General features: G+C 39.6%; 2 protein-coding genes across 2 annotated transcripts; both read left to right on the top strand.

Moving 5' to 3' along the window:
* The first annotated feature begins 129 nt into the window (after positions 1-129).
* Positions 130-9,891, top strand: zw10 (zw10 kinetochore protein). Its single transcript, XM_026182209.2, has 16 exons — positions 130-348; positions 1,229-1,363; positions 1,485-1,583; positions 2,341-2,418; positions 3,606-3,765; positions 3,990-4,142; positions 4,421-4,618; positions 4,794-4,930; positions 5,024-5,206; positions 5,519-5,742; positions 5,998-6,069; positions 6,165-6,334; positions 6,592-6,722; positions 7,456-7,587; positions 7,772-7,974; positions 9,293-9,891. The coding sequence occupies exons 1-16, from the start codon at positions 244-246 to the stop codon at positions 9,411-9,413; spliced, it is 2,301 nt and encodes a 766-aa protein (XP_026037994.2). The 5' UTR covers positions 130-243; the 3' UTR covers positions 9,414-9,891.
* Positions 9,892-10,428: 537 nt separating this feature from the next.
* On the top strand, positions 10,429-14,955 carry LOC113030612 (G protein-activated inward rectifier potassium channel 3-like). The gene is made up of 3 exons (XM_026182210.2): positions 10,429-10,512; positions 12,792-13,942; positions 14,419-14,955. The coding sequence occupies exons 2-3, from the start codon at positions 12,817-12,819 to the stop codon at positions 14,613-14,615; spliced, it is 1,323 nt and encodes a 440-aa protein (XP_026037995.2). The 5' UTR covers positions 10,429-10,512; positions 12,792-12,816; the 3' UTR covers positions 14,616-14,955.
* Positions 14,956-15,172: the final 217 nt, after the last annotated feature.

Below are 15,172 nucleotides of genomic sequence, written 5' to 3'. Positions count from 1 at the left end.
GAAAGGCTAACAAGATTTTTTTATGACTGTCTTTTTGCGTCAGCTTCTTCTCTTTTTTTCCAAAATATTTACATCTACCCTGCGGGAACACCTGGGGGCGGTAGTGGTTTGATCTCGCAGCAGTTTGCAGGCGTAATCAAAGACGACAGTGAGGACCAATCAGAGCGGTCGGCGGGTCCTGAGCTGCTGCTGTTGTGCTGACCTGTCACAGTTTTGCTAGGACAATATAACGTTACTAAAAGCATGGCGTCGTTTGTGACTGAAGTTCTAGCCAGCTCTGGCAAACTGGAGAAGGAGGATCTGTCTGGCAAAATAAGCAAGATGTCGCGAAAAGTGGAGGACACAAAGGTAACCACCGACTAGCGTCATAGCATCAGCTAACGTCGCGATACGCAAAGTTTGAACCAACTCTTAGCTGTTAGCGGGTTTACGGTTAAGTCCCCGTCATTGCTTTAACTTTACTACCTGAAGTTACACTCAGCTGCATGTAGAAATTAACCAGAAAATCTGATAATACATGCAGACTGTCAGTAAAGCTCAAAGCGAGTTAACTTCGTTTGTTTAGCAAGATTTGGACTAAGCTATCTGTGGTACAGACTCAGTACTGACACCTAGGTTACGTGGCTTGTAAATATTACTGTACAACGGGAGGAGGTGTGTAAGCTTAAGAAATAAGTTATGCTTTCTCTAGATTTAGAGACGACTTTTGGTCTGATGCAGATCTTATAATGAATGATGTGAGTTGCCGTGCCGTGGTTAAACAGGCTTAATGTTTCTGGCTGGGCATCGTAGGTGATACAAACACCAGGTGACTAGTTATCGCCAGCTGATCTTTTTTTTTTAGGTCTAATATCTTTACTTATAGTAATAAATAGGCTGTAGTTAACAGGATTTCAGGACACCTGTTAAAGTTTTAGCCAGCTCTGACAGCCTTCTTCCACGTTTGTCTGCCGCATTAAATTAATTTAACTGCTCTTATTTGGGTTTTGCATGATTTCCACCATAGTGTATTTATATCAACTGTTGTGTGTTTTGATAGGAGTTACACTACACACTAAGCCTTAGGCTTATTTTCAACAACACACAAATAATTGTAATCGTTAAGAAACTTCAAAAATGTGCTATCTGAGCTTATTCAGCAGGTTATAGATGAGTAAAAGTTAAATGGTTGTCTCATAATTATTAATATGAAATAAAAGACTCGTTTGTCTTTATGTCTTTTCTCCAGGAAGAGGTGTGCGACATGATAAATAAGCGATACAACGATTTCCTGCCCAGTCTCCAGTCATCAGAGGAGCTGATGTTACAGGTTGATGCAGTCTCCAAAGAAATGGACACTCTAAAAAACTGCATTGAGAATGAAGTATGTATGAAATTGTTTAAAGTGAAAGTTGAACCAGGTCTCATTCTGTTTCATGAAGTAGGTTTTTCTTGTGGTATAACTTAGTAGCATGCTTTTAAAGTATTTGTTGATGTGGACGTAGGTGCAGAACGTCCATGTAGCCGTGGCTGAATATACAAAGCTGAAGCAACAGCTGGAGAAAAATACCGTCATCATAACAATGCTTGGACACCTAAAAGAGGTACACTATTCTTGAGTTTTTATATTAAAGTCAAATAATTGCATGGATGCTTCCAACCAGTCCTTTCTCCAAACAGCTCCCATAATAAAGGTCTCTATTGCTCTAGGATACTTTACTACTGTTCTTGTTTTGTTTTGTTTTTTTGTTTTGTTTTTTAATATAAAGAGAAAAGCACACCAACTGTTTCAAAATGCAGAAGTTCATATTCTTACTAGTTTTAGCATCACTTAAATGTAATAGGACCCCTTGGCATGGAACAATCCTGCATGACGAGCTGAGACTTGCAAAATCAATTTTTCCTCATGAAACTTCAGAAAACACATTTTTAATTATTTGCTTTGATGTGATAGCGTCTCTTCTTCTCTCGTTTGTGTTCTTTTCGTGATCCTTTAATCATCTCTTATCGGTTTTTAATTGCATGTATGTTCGTTTTTAATTCTCTTGTATGTTTTGTGTTTATATTTTTTGAGAATTTGTGTGTTCTGTTTTTCTATGTAGTGTTTTTGTTTTTAATGTATTTTCATATAACAACAACAACAACAACAATAATGATAAAAATAATAACAATGAGTTATGATTGTAAATTATCCTGAAAAATAGGGTGAACTGGCCAGCTTCTGTCACTTGACAAAGTGTTTTATTAGCAAAGATCCTGTTTTTTTTGTGCGTGTGTGTGGTTTTTGTTTGTTTGTTTGTTTGTTTGTTTTTAAGGCGGTATAGATGTTTCTGTGACTGATGTATCTGCCGTGTGACTCAGTTTCACAGTGCAATGGAAGAATTCAACAAGGCTTTACTGGAGAAGAAGTATGTGGATGCTGCCAACCGGCTGGAAAGAGTAAGAGCTGCTTCATTCATGTCCACACAGCCTTAGGTTACTTTAAACAATACTCAGCGCTAAACCAGCATTTATCTGCCTCAGAAATTTCTTTTTAAGGTGACTGCACACATGAGCCCCAGGTTAGGTGGTAAAGCAGGTTAGAGGTTCAGTCGCGGACTCCTCCGGTTCGCATGCCAAAGTGTCCTTGAGCGAGATCCCAAACCTTGAGTTGTGAATAACATCCATTGGAGTTTGAATGTGCGTGTGAATGTTAGAAAGTGCTTAAGCATAGATAAATGTGAGCTTCTGAGACTTTTTGAGTGCTCAACTTACTAGAAAGGCAATCATTAACCATCAGTCCAGTACTATTTAATTTATTCTACTTACTGTTAAGGTAATAAGTCTGTGTTACCTTACTTAACAAGTTCTTTCATTTCCTTTCATTTTGATAAACAGAAATTTGTTTTAATGTTTCACAAACAAGTTAAAATATTTAGTGATACAAAATGTGGAGGTGAAAAAAGCAGAGGGTGACTGAAAACTGGTGTAATGACTTGATCATATTTGCCTGCTTCCTCAGAAAGTTCACTTACAATATATCTGAAATAAATGTGATTATAATAAAAGCTGTTCCAAAAAAGAACAAAGCACTGCCAGTCAGTGTTGTATGCTGTTTGTAGTTAATTCAAACAGAGGTAGCTATGTTTGGCCTTTTCACTCAATGGCATTTTTGTGACATATCTAATCCAATGTGCAATTCACCCCAGTGAGCCTATACAGTGGCTTTAAGCTAAGTGAAGTACAGCTGAAAAACAAAAGGCATGACTGTGTCAGTAAAGATGAGGCAGAACAAATACAATCACACAAATACCATGATAAAATGGGCCATTGTTAAAAGATTTTTTTTAGTTCCTTTGGGGTCTGTGTGTGTGTCAGTTACTGTGACCAGATACGCTGCACTAACAATGCTGTTCAGTTATACAAAAAGAGAACCCCAGACAACTGTGTTAAATAGACTGAAAAAGATGGCTGGAATGCCTCCTGCGTACATGTGACTCTTTTAAATGAAGAAGAGGGGAACTGTTTCCCTAAAGTGACCTGGTTACTGTTCCACAGTTGTTGTCCTGTTGCCTGTGTAAGATGCTTTCTCTCGGTAGCTGAGTGGACATAAACAGACTACTTCATGGGTCATATTTTTATTGAAGGCAAGGAAAAGTGTGGGATCACTGAAGCGCTGGAAGACTTCTGAGCTGCCGCTCCTCAGTGCTCTCAGCTCTGAGTTGACAGTGCAGAGAGAGAACCTCATTTACCACCTGGGAGATGAATGGAAGCGCCTCGTCATCTGGAAGTTACCATCCACAAAGGGTAAGACATCCTGAAAGAACAGGGTACCACTCTTTGTGTGAGCTCTTTTCCACATTTCATGTGCTAAATAAACAAGCCAAGCTCTATTGCTAACTAGCTCTCACCTTTTTCCAGGTGAGAACGTTATCCACGATTGTGCCCAACAGGCTTGAACACATTAGTTAGATTTTATAAGATAATCTTAAAGTATACTTGAGCTGTAGCTTTTGGGTGTGTGTTCCCAGAGCCTGCAGGGGAGATGTCTTTCTTGAAGGTGGAGCTGAAACTGAGCAGTGCTTGCAGTAAGGATGGCGAACTGAAACCACCTACACTACTGAGCTCTGTCCTGCAAGCTCTGGCCATCCAGGGAGACCTTCAGCACAAGATCAAACTCTTCAGTAAGAAGAAGCAGCACCGCCATAAAGCAGCAGTACTTTTGTGTTCTTTTAAAATGTGTATAATACCTTGTATGTACTTTATTTCATTTAAAATATTTATGATAAATGTGTGACTGTTCTATACCATATTTGTGGTACAGCGCTGCAATTTTTATAACATAATTTTCTTTGTTAAAGATGTTTCTCAAGTGAGTCAGCCAGGTTAATCTATTTAGCTCTGAAGCACAATGTACCTGAGGTCAGAACCCCGCTCACTTATGCTTTCTGTTGATATTCAGGTCAGGTGCTTTTGAAGAACATGTTGAAGCCGTTGGTGATGTACGCATCTCTGTCTGTGAGAGTGACTGAGCAGCAGGGTGAGGGAACCACGCTGGCCCTGCAGTGTTTGGAGGAGAGCGACGAGGAGCGATGCGCACCTTCAAAGGTCTACAACAAGCTGCTGCTGGTGCTCAAGACGCTTCATTCACACCTCCTAGGTACAGTATGGCTGCACGTACTGGTTGTAAAATACATACTGGGTTTTACATCTTTTGGGGTCATTACATAGAAAGCAATGACAGACTGAATATGAGGAGAAATTATCCATGCTAACCTGAAATATTGCATCTGAGTCTTGTTGAAGAGGCAAGTCACTTGTTTATTATTTTCCAGACGTGTCGATTGGTGATAAAAAGTTGTCCGCTATCTTGGGGGAGCTGATTTGGGAGGAAATGTCCCACACCATCATACATGAGTGCTTGGTGCACTCCATCCCCACCAACAGCAGCCAGCTGGAGAAATACAACACTGTATGGACCTAACAGCTCTTTGTCTAGTATAATAATATTATAATACACGCAACTACATTTTTACTATGTATTTGTTCTCTTTTTGTGTTGAAGGTGATAAAGGAAACAGAGGAGTTCGAGAAGTCTCTAAAGGAGATGGAGTATCTGCAGGGTGATTCCACAGACCTGCTCAAATATGCCAGAGATGTTAACTGTCATTTTGCCAGCAAGAAGTGCAAGGACGTCATTGTAGCAGCCCGTAAACTCATGACCTCAAAGATGCATAACACAGTCAAAGTATGTGAGGCTGAGTGTCTGAGTGTTCTCTTATCATAATGTGAAAAACATTCCACAGAATGTCAAAAAATGAATTATGTTGTATTTTTAGCTAATATTGTGAAGTTTTCCTTATCCTTTTAAGATCTTTGTGTAAAAATCATTAAATGGTTTTCATCAGGCCACCTCCTAAATATGCTACAAAAACTGTTGTGTGAAGATGTATTTAAATAACTATTCCACTGGAGTTGTACAAAATTACATGCATGTGTGATTACGCTTGTAATTACCCCTGCTGCAAATTATTTCCTTCTTACAAACTTTATGTAATAGATCACACCAGACTCAAAACTTCGCCTCCCCAAGCTGCCAGCTCCAAGTTCAGAGAGCAAGGTCAAGCCAGAGAGCTTAAAGGAGGAGGTGACAATGGAGAACTCAAAGCAGCTGTCTGCGTGGAGTCTGAGGCTGCCAGCCTGTCGCATCAGTGAGTCAGTGCAGCAGCTGATGGAGCTGGCACTCGACACTCTGTGTGAAGCTGTTGGGAGCTCAACACAAAGGTCTGTTACAGTTCTGAGAGAGCTCACTGTGTTTTGTGTTGATGTATGCTTGAGTCCTGATAATAATCCTTCTGTGCTTTTCTAAAATGAGAAATCTAATACTGTCCCTTAGCTGTTGCAGTTTCAAAGTGATTTCAATACCTCTGTCCAAAATAGGTCAAAATATCCTTTTATTTATATATAGACTTTACACTGCACGGGGAAGGTTGATTCTTTACGCACTCAATTTGAAAACTGTTCTGTTCTTCTTTGCAGTGCTTTGCAGCTCTTCTTCACTGTGAGAAACATTTTCCAGCTGTTCTACGATGTTGTGCCAACGTACCACAAGTAAGGCTGTTTCCATCACATAACATGTGACGGACAAAAGCAGTACATGTATTGCGAAAATGTAAATGAGTAACTGTTGTTTCTCTGTTACTCAGGGAAAACCTGCTCAAATTTCCTCACCTAGCTGCCATCCAGCACAACAACTGCATGTACCTGGCCCATCATCTACTCACCCTGGGTCACCATTTCAGAAACCACCTGCCGCAGCCTCTCAGCGAGGGCGTCGCAACTTTTGTTGACATGGTGCCAGGATTCAGGAAACTGGGTAAGCATTCTGTCATGAATTGTCGTACTATGAACTGCCCTCTGTTGTTGCCAGATGCAAATTATTAATGATTCAGATACTCAAGATTTGATTTCAAGTTTCTGTCACGCTGGACCAAAGAGAGAAAGGGGCTTTATGGCAAAATCGGGGCAAAAGTTTCCTACCAAGGACCAACATTCAATCTACAGTTTGCTTTGAAATATGAGCACACTTATCTCTCCAAAAACATTTATCCCTTTTTGTTCTTTTTCTTGCAGGTGCCCAATGCTTCTTAGCCCAGCTGAATGTTCAGAGAGCTGAACTGCTGGAGCGACTTTCCACTGCTCACAATTTCTGCAACCTGGATGATGAAGATAACTACACTGCAGCTAGCAAAGCAGTACGGCAGGTGAGTGGGGAGAAATGCTCATTATAGAAAAAGAGTTTGGGCACCAAGCTGATGTGGTGGTTAGCACTGTTGTTAGAAGAAGGTTTGAATAGAAGTATATCATGATCAGGCCTCTTTTCCACTTGTTCTTACTCGACTAAACTCGGTTTTGTAGTTTAAGAACTATAATTGAGTATAACCTCAGTGTAGCTGGGGTCATTAGAGCAAGGAGGCCCGTGACATTATTTGTATGTGACACAAATGCAACACAACAATGGAGGACACTGAGGAATGTCTGCTGCTGGGTCTTTGGCTTAAGGAAAAAGAGAGCCATTCGGCTCGACTCTTGGGTGCTTGGAACCCTGGCCGAGTGGTACTAAAAAGTACCCGGTGCCAGGTAGTACCAACTGATAGAAAACACTAAGAGTCGAGTTGAGCCAGATAGGTGCTAGTGGAAAAGAGGCGTATGAGGTTAAGTTACACCTTCCAATAAGGCTTTTCAAAGACTGTGGTAAATAGGGGTGTCTAAATGGGGGGATCAATTCCATCAGAGCCACACGAGGGGCAGCTGAAATGCTTTCTTAATTGATATCCTTATTAAATAGTTAATGAGTATAATGTAAATATCCATTCAAAGTCCTTTGAGTGGTCAGTAAGACTAGGAAAGCACTACATACATGTTAGTCCATTTTCACCCTTTAGGCTGTGCAGTGCTTTTTACTCATGCTCCACTCATCTTTTTGTTTGATTGCAGGTTATTCATCAGTTGAAGCAGTTGGGTACAGTCTGGCAGGATGTCCTTCCGGTCAGCATCTATTGTAAAGCCATGGGCAACCTCCTCAACACAGCCATCACAGAAGTTACTGCCAAAGTCATGATGCTAGAGGTTTGCGTTACTGAAATTAAAGTTGACGAATCAAGCAAATAAACATTTGTCATAATAAAGCCCTAATAAGATGTTGTCTTTGGTTGATGAAATATGAAATTCAGGTTCTAATACTAGGATGCTGTGTTACATGCTCGGAGTTGACATATTTACTCTTTAATAAGGATTGTATTTGTCACTATAGGACATTTCCTCTGAGGATGGGAACCATCTCCAGACTTTGTGCCAAACTATAATTGATGAAGGCCCGCTGGTCTTTATCCCTCTGGCTGAGGAAAAGAAGAATAAGAAATATCAGGAGGAAGTGCCCCTCTATGTGAAGAAGTGGGGCACCTTCAAGGAGCTCGTCATCGTGCTGCAGGCCAATCTGCAGGAGATTGTTGACAGGTAAGAAAGAAACTTCACAACACAGAAAATAACATAAAGGTGTGGTGTAACAGTGGCTTGTCATTACTTTTAATCCATTCAGCCTTTAAATTAATGGCTTGTTTGTAAGTGTGACGGTGTTATATTTTTATAGCTATAAAAGAAAAGTTAGTATGTAGGAATTTACAGTGATATTTCTCCATTGATAAATTTTTATAAGTCTGCTTTTACATGCATGCATATTTATTTATTTATGTATTTATTTATCCAGTACCTGTCATGGGGGGAGGAAAATAATCCACAGAGTGCTTTGCATTAAAAACTGGCATTAAAAAAAAAAAAAAAAAAGCACAGAAGATAAAAACATAGGCTACGTTTACACTGCAGGTCTTAATGCTCAATTCCGATTTTTTGATCAAATCCGATTTTTTTGTCTGCTCGTTCACACTACAAATAAAATGCGACAGCAAACGCGCTCTAGTGTGAACGCTCAAAGCGGCCCGCATGCGCAAAAGAAGATGTCACACACAACGCGCTCTGTTTAGACCAGAGCAAACAGTATTGTTTGACTGATGGCCCTTAATATAAAGACTTTACGTTTCCCAATTTTTTTGCTTTAAGCTATTTTGTTATTTACATAATAATGTAGATAACCTAATAATTATCGTTATTGCTGTTTTAGAGGAGCGGTGCTTCAAAGGATAGTTGCAGATTTTTGTCAGAATCTGCAGATTATGCAGTACAAATAAAATGGTCACGTTTCTCCAACGTTGTCTTCCCAGCAGTTTCACCTGATAGCCAGGAAGCGTTCGCGATGTCTTATCGGGCGCTTCTCCGGCGCTGATAATTGGCGTCTGTCTTGTGTCAGTGACGTAAAAGACGGATTTAATGCGCCTTCACCGTTCAAACAGCAGTCGCTTTCTGAAACATCGGATATGTATCGGATTCAGTACCACATACGAAAGTGACCCAGATCGGATTTGAAAATATCGGATTTGTGCTGTTCACACTGTCATACCATGATCGGATATGGGTCACATAGGGTCAAAAAAGTCGGATTTGATGCGCTTTCGCCTGCAGTGTGAACATAGCCATAATATGTATAACAGCATACTTAAAACATCATACTGCCTAAAACTAGTTAAACCAGTCTGAATAAATGAGTCTTCAGCTGCTTCTTAAAGCTGGAGGGGGCCACAGTTCTAAAGGATTTATCCCCCCTGGTCTTAAAATGACTTTGTGGGACCATTAATAGTCTTTGACTGGAAGATCTAAGTATCTTACTATATCTCTTTTCTTTTGTGTGGCTGTCTGACTTGTCTCTGATTCGTCTCCATAGGTGGGCTGACAGTAAAGGTCCGCTGGCTTTGGAGTTCTCGAGTTCGGAGGTGAAGAATCTGGTCCGAGCTTTGTTTCAGAATACGGAGAGGAGAGCTGCAGCTTTGGCCAAAATCAAATAGATTCTTGGAAAGAGAAAAAATCCCAACAAGATACTACAGCACTTTTCCACTGTGGAAATAAGGACTCTTTGCCTTTATTCATTTCTATTTTCTGTTATTTGCATAAAATATAAACATTTACATGTATACAGGCTGAACAGCTCATCACATAAATGGTTGAGGTGTTGTCACTGGGGATTTATTACTCCCCAGCCCCCTGAGGTGTAACCAGAACCTTGCCCTCCATTGACACATGATGCTGTATTCAGGGTAACTTTGCTGCACTTCATTAATCAAACTTACTGATGTGATTTCAGGAGTTTATTTGTTTGAACCTAAGCGCCTCTAAAGGACCATTATGTTGTGAAAGACCTGCTCTGGACCTTGCACTTAGTATTGCAAATTATCTTGTTTGAGCAGTGAAACTGAATTTTTCCATGTGTGTCTGTGTGTTCTGATATAACTTATCCAAATAAACCGAAACACTCAATTTTTTCGAGACCTTGTCCAGGCTGTTCTTGATGAATAGAAATGATGAGTGTTCTTGGTGATGGGTCTTGCCATCATACAACTTCATAATGCTCAGTATGCAGAGAATATAGTAGCAGCTTATTTTTGTAAGTTCCATTCGTTAATTTGATCCCTGTATTGTATTCGGTCGGGTCTGTGTGTCATTTACAGCTGCCACCACTGATAGATGACCTATAAAACAGCCTTAAGTGTCCATGCTTTTGTGGAACTTTTTCCAGCATCATTTCAACAAATCGCTTTACAAAAGTTAAAGAAAACTGTATACACCCAGGTTTTATTATGTTCAGGGCTGATTAAATTATCTGACTAGGGTGAGAGTATCTGGGCTGAAATGTTCCAAAAACTGTTGCAGGCTTTTGAATGCACCGTGAATCATATTAGGTTTGTGAAAGCAGACTGTAAGAATGAAAAAACATTGTCAGTGTTTGTGCTCTGAACGATTGAGGGGGAGGAGACAAACAGCTGCATAGCTCCACAGCAGCAGCTCTTCACTCTAAACTCTCTCCTCCTCCATTTGATTACCCCGATGAGCTGAAGGAAGTTACATTATACCAGCAGCAGCGTTCATCTTAAGACATGCTTTGCAGAGGTATGTGGGGTTTTCACGTTTTCAGTAAATAAATCTGAACATGTGAACTCAATCTATAAGACATTAATACTGTCTTTGCTTTCTTTATCTAAACTTACTCAGTTACTTGTCCTGTATTTTAAGCAATAGAAAACACAGATACACTGTTGTGTGGTATTTATGTAATGCTTGTTTTCACAGGAATCTAAATTAAATTAATTTTTATTCATAATGATACATTTGGATTAATTTGGTTAACTGATTGATTGGATATGGAAAATGTAAAAAAAAAAAAAGTGAAAATTGAGGGAAACATCAAAGATTACCTGTCAAAACCAACAACAAAAAAACAGTCTAATGTGGGTGAATTATTTTCTGCCAGTACCCTTATTGATTAAACTGCGCTACATATTCTACTTTCCAATGAATATCCTGGAAATAACTCATTAAAAATTTAAAAATACATGCATACTGTACTTGTCGACTTACTTCAGGTTTTCGTTGCCTGGAGTAGCAGTCAGTCTGAGTGCCCCAATCAGGTCAGCTTAGCATAACATGGAATATTTGGCAATGTAATTTTTTTTTACTCAAAATATTTTTTGACTAAGTATTAACGTATTGTAAATATAGTTACAAAAAACATCACAAGGACTGGTTACATTGAAAATGAAACAAAAAAGGAAGAAAAAAAAGACTGAAACCCATCCACAGCAGTTCAACATGTATGGAAATGACTATTGTTTATATAAAACCTCTAAAGTTACAAAGTTGTAGAAGATAATACTAATTGAATATCAATCTGTATTTCCACCATATTTGTTTATACTCTTGCACCTTACAAAATGTCTGGACTGAGTTCATAATTAAGCTTCATATTAAATTATATTGATTGTAACTGGCTATTGTAACACAGTATTTTTTTTTATCATTGTTAAACTATATAAACTACTATATTTTATAATAGTTTACTTTTTATTTATAGACTACATCTTATTTGACAATTATCACATATGGCTGATGCTTATTTTTAAAACAAAAATCTTGCTAGGTGTTTTATATTATCAATACAACACGTGAGATATGCGACACCCTCATCTACAAACAGCTACTAGTTGCTCAAAATCCTTAAGCAACTCTAAAGCATAAATGGGCTAGAAAGATTTAAGATTGTAAGTTGTTATTTGTTTTCGAATGTTTCCTTGTAGTAAAATCCTGTCTCCCTGACTCATGTTGCTTGATAGCTGTAAATGTATTACACAGATGGGCACACATGTAGTCAAGATGAATTTTGGCCACATCTGGACACTACTTTCTAGATTTAAGCCTTCAGGCAAATACAGTTGGTAATCTTTTCAAATCCTTTGTATTCTTTGGTGTAGTTCAGATTAATTTTAAGGATTAGGACAATCCCTGCATGTGCAACAAGTTGCAGCGGTGACTGATCAGCCCACTTCAGACAGATGAAACCTGCTGTTATGCTGATCTGAATCTGAGGTAACCTCGTGAATCACCTGAATATAAATAGAGGATGACCTGGCAGCATGAATAAGTAAATACATAGTCAAAGAATAAATATATGTTCTTAGTCCTTTTTTTTAGATTATATTGTTTTATGTATTTTAATAATAAAGGCCTGTAAAGCAAGGCCAGCTTTGACTCATAAACCAAGTGCTCAGCCAGACTGAAAAACAGGAAGTTTAGTGCAGAGCTGCAGAGGCATATACAGGAAACCAGACAGAACTAAGTAGGAACTAAGTAACACAGAAGGAGTTGTTTTTATCGAAACTATGTGTGACGTGTAAAGGACCAAAATAATACAAACCATTTTTGGTTTCTAACGCTAGAGATCTGCAAAATGGCTTTGGGCTGTGCATGTCTCTCTCTTCCGGAAGATGATTAAATAAAATAATTATAAATAGTTTGACTGAGTCGTGTTCTCTCTATTCAGTAAAAGGATGACAAGAACCAGATTTATTATTTTGATTGTTGTTTTAAATTAATTTAAATTACTTTAGAATGGAAGTTTGGTTTCAGCCAACAACCATGTCATGTCTGAAGTCACACATATTACCTTTCTTTTTCACTATGATGCTTGGTTTGGTTTCTGAACGTCTACACGACTAGAGCCATTGGTTTACTCAGCCACTCTGTTCTGTGTACACTAACTCTCCCCGACAATAAAGCATGAACTGTGTGCAATGTTGAATCATTGTTGGCCACATCACATCATCCATATCCACATTTTTCTGCAATATTTTTGGAATATTGTGAATATTATGTAATATTTTCTGCAATTTCAGGTTGCAGATAAATTCACTTTGATCCATGATGATCACTAACTGCTCGTCACACCCACCATCCCAAGAGGGGCCTCAGTGTCCACCTGAGAGTTCCTCTCAGGTGTTCGCTCCAGCTGAGCATGAGGTTCATCAACAGGACGTCATCCAAGAAACTCCTCTAGAATCAGTAGAAGACACCTTGAAATCTCTGCACATGCATCGTAACAAACACTTTAAACGTTTGAGCTCTCAATGGCAATCAACCTTCAGGGGCAACATTGCTCTCTCTCCAACAGAGAAGTGGCACAGTGCAAAGAGCTTCAGGAGGCGCTGCAAGCTGCTGGGAGACGAGCAGCCTCTATGTGTCACTACCAACAATCAGCGCCAGCGTTACGTCACCAAGGACGGCAAGTGCAGGGTTAATCTGGGACACATTAAAGACAAGAGTCGCTTCATTTCAGATATTTTCACCACATTAGTAGATCTTAAATATCTCTGGTTCCTTCTCGTCTTCACTGCCTGTTACATCCTCACATGGATGTCCTTTGGTGCAATCTACTTCTTAGATGCTTGGCTACGTGACGACATTGCACACGCCCACGACTCCCAGTGGCAGGCATGCTTTGAAAATGTGGACAGCTACCTCGCAGCCCTGCTGCTATCTCTGGAGACCCAGAGGACTATTGGGTACGGCACCAGGAGGGTAACAGCTAATTGTCCTGAGGGTGTGGTGCTCCTGATGGTCCAGTCCATCACCGGCTCCATTATCGATGCCGTGATGGTGGGCTGTATGTTCGTTAAAATCTCCCGACCACAGCAGAGGGCCCAGACACTGATCTTCAGCAAACACTGCGTCATCTGCGAGCGTGACGAGAAGCTTTGCTTGCTCTTCCGCATAGGTGACCTTCGAGAGAGCCACATGGTGGACGCCAAGATCCGAGCCAAGCTGATCAAATCCAGGCAGACCAAGGAGGGAGAGTTCATCCCACTGGAGCAGACAGAGATCAATCTGGGCTATGACACTGGAGGAGACAGGCTTCTCCTGGTAGAGCCCCAAACCATTGCCCATATCATCAATGACAGTAGTCCCTTCTGGGAGGTGGGGGCCAAGCGCTTGAAGAGGGAGACACTGGAGATTATCGTTATCCTGGAAGGCATTGTGGAGGCATCAGGTTTGTAGAAATGTGGTGCTTGTGCTGTTTAATATGGATACAGCTACGTTTACAACTTTGCTTGTTTGTCATTTTTGAAAAGAGCTAAGTATGTGTGTTATTATTAAACTGGGATTTTATTGCTTGTTGTGATGTTTACTGGTTGTTTTGTGATGTTACAGTAACACGTACAGTAGCATAGATCTTCATAAAGCTGCTTTGTGGTAGTTTTTTTGCCATTGTTTGAGTGGTTGGCAAACTGAAACCAACTAAGAAAAAGGTTACTGTTACTGTTCACCATCTAAAATATTAATAAATTTGTGTTTATAAAAAAAACTTTATTCTTATGGCTCAGTGCTGGCTAAAGTGCATAAATGCAGAGAAAAAGATGTGCTTTCATGTAAACTTGCACACAATAAAGTTATGTCCTGATAAAATCTGTTGGATCTTTTTCCAATAAAGTGACCGGTTCCTAACCCGCTGATGCTTTTCTGCAGGTATGACATGCCAGGCAAGGACATCCTACACACAGGATGAGATTCTGTGGGGTCACCGATTTGCTTCGTGCATTTCCCTGGAAAAAGGAGCATTCCTCGTGGACTGCAGTGCGTTTGACAAAACCTTTGAAGTCGAAATGTCTCCACTCAGTGCAAGAAACAGAAGCCATGCAAAGGATGAGGAATCTATATTTTAGAAACTGAAAACAGGTCTTATTTGTGGAAACTAGGAATCTGCAGTTGTAGTAATTTTATCTACTTTCTTGATGTGGAAAGTTAATTATTTTGCTATGTAAGTAGGTGAACCGAGTAATTTTCAATGATCTATTAAATTTTAAAGACAAACATGGCTTTCATACCTCTTTTTGTACACCAGCTGTGACATTCTCTGAAGTAATGACAATCATATTAATGAATATAAATCTCAGGGAGGCCATAATTTCTGTTGTTTTCCTTGTTGTATGTTTTGACATAACATGGTGTCTGATTTATTTCAAATCAAGTAAAATAAAATTTATCCTCTTTTTTTGTTCTTCATCTTTTAGTTGTTCCTTTTAGGGGGCACCATAGTGGATCCTCCATCTCACCCTATCCATAGCATCCTTTTCTGTCACACCAATCCCTATGCATGCATTTTCTCTGTGCGCTTCCTCATTTTCAGCATCCTTTGTCCAATATATCTACTATCCCTTCTTCTGCATTTGTCCAAATCATCTCAGACTTGCCTCTAACTTTGTCTCCAAACTGCTCAGCC

The sequence above is a fragment of the Astatotilapia calliptera genome, chromosome 10 (assembly GCF_964374335.1).
Source record: "Astatotilapia calliptera chromosome 10, fAstCal68.1, whole genome shotgun sequence".
NCBI classification, from domain to species: Eukaryota; Metazoa; Chordata; class Actinopteri; order Cichliformes; family Cichlidae; genus Astatotilapia; species Astatotilapia calliptera.
Note: the sequence above shows the minus strand (reverse complement) of the source record. Positions and strands in the feature narration are given on the sequence as shown.

Bases quoted from the DNA above. Each gene is read 5' to 3' on its own strand.
- zw10 (XM_026182209.2), top strand. From the start codon at position 244: ATGGCGTCGTTTGTGACTGAAGTTCTAGCCAGCTCTGGCAAACTGGAG. The intron at 4,143-4,420 runs GTAAGAAGAAGC...GTTGATATTCAG, and splicing joins GCACAAGATCAAACTCTTCA to GTCAGGTGCTTTTGAAGAAC. The intron at 6,070-6,164 runs GTAAGGCTGTTT...TCTGTTACTCAG, and splicing joins GTTGTGCCAACGTACCACAA to GGAAAACCTGCTCAAATTTC.
- LOC113030612 (XM_026182210.2), top strand. From the start codon at position 12,817: ATGATGATCACTAACTGCTCGTCACACCCACCATCCCAAGAGGGGCCT. The intron at 13,943-14,418 runs GTTTGTAGAAAT...GCTTTTCTGCAG, and splicing joins AGGCATTGTGGAGGCATCAG to GTATGACATGCCAGGCAAGG.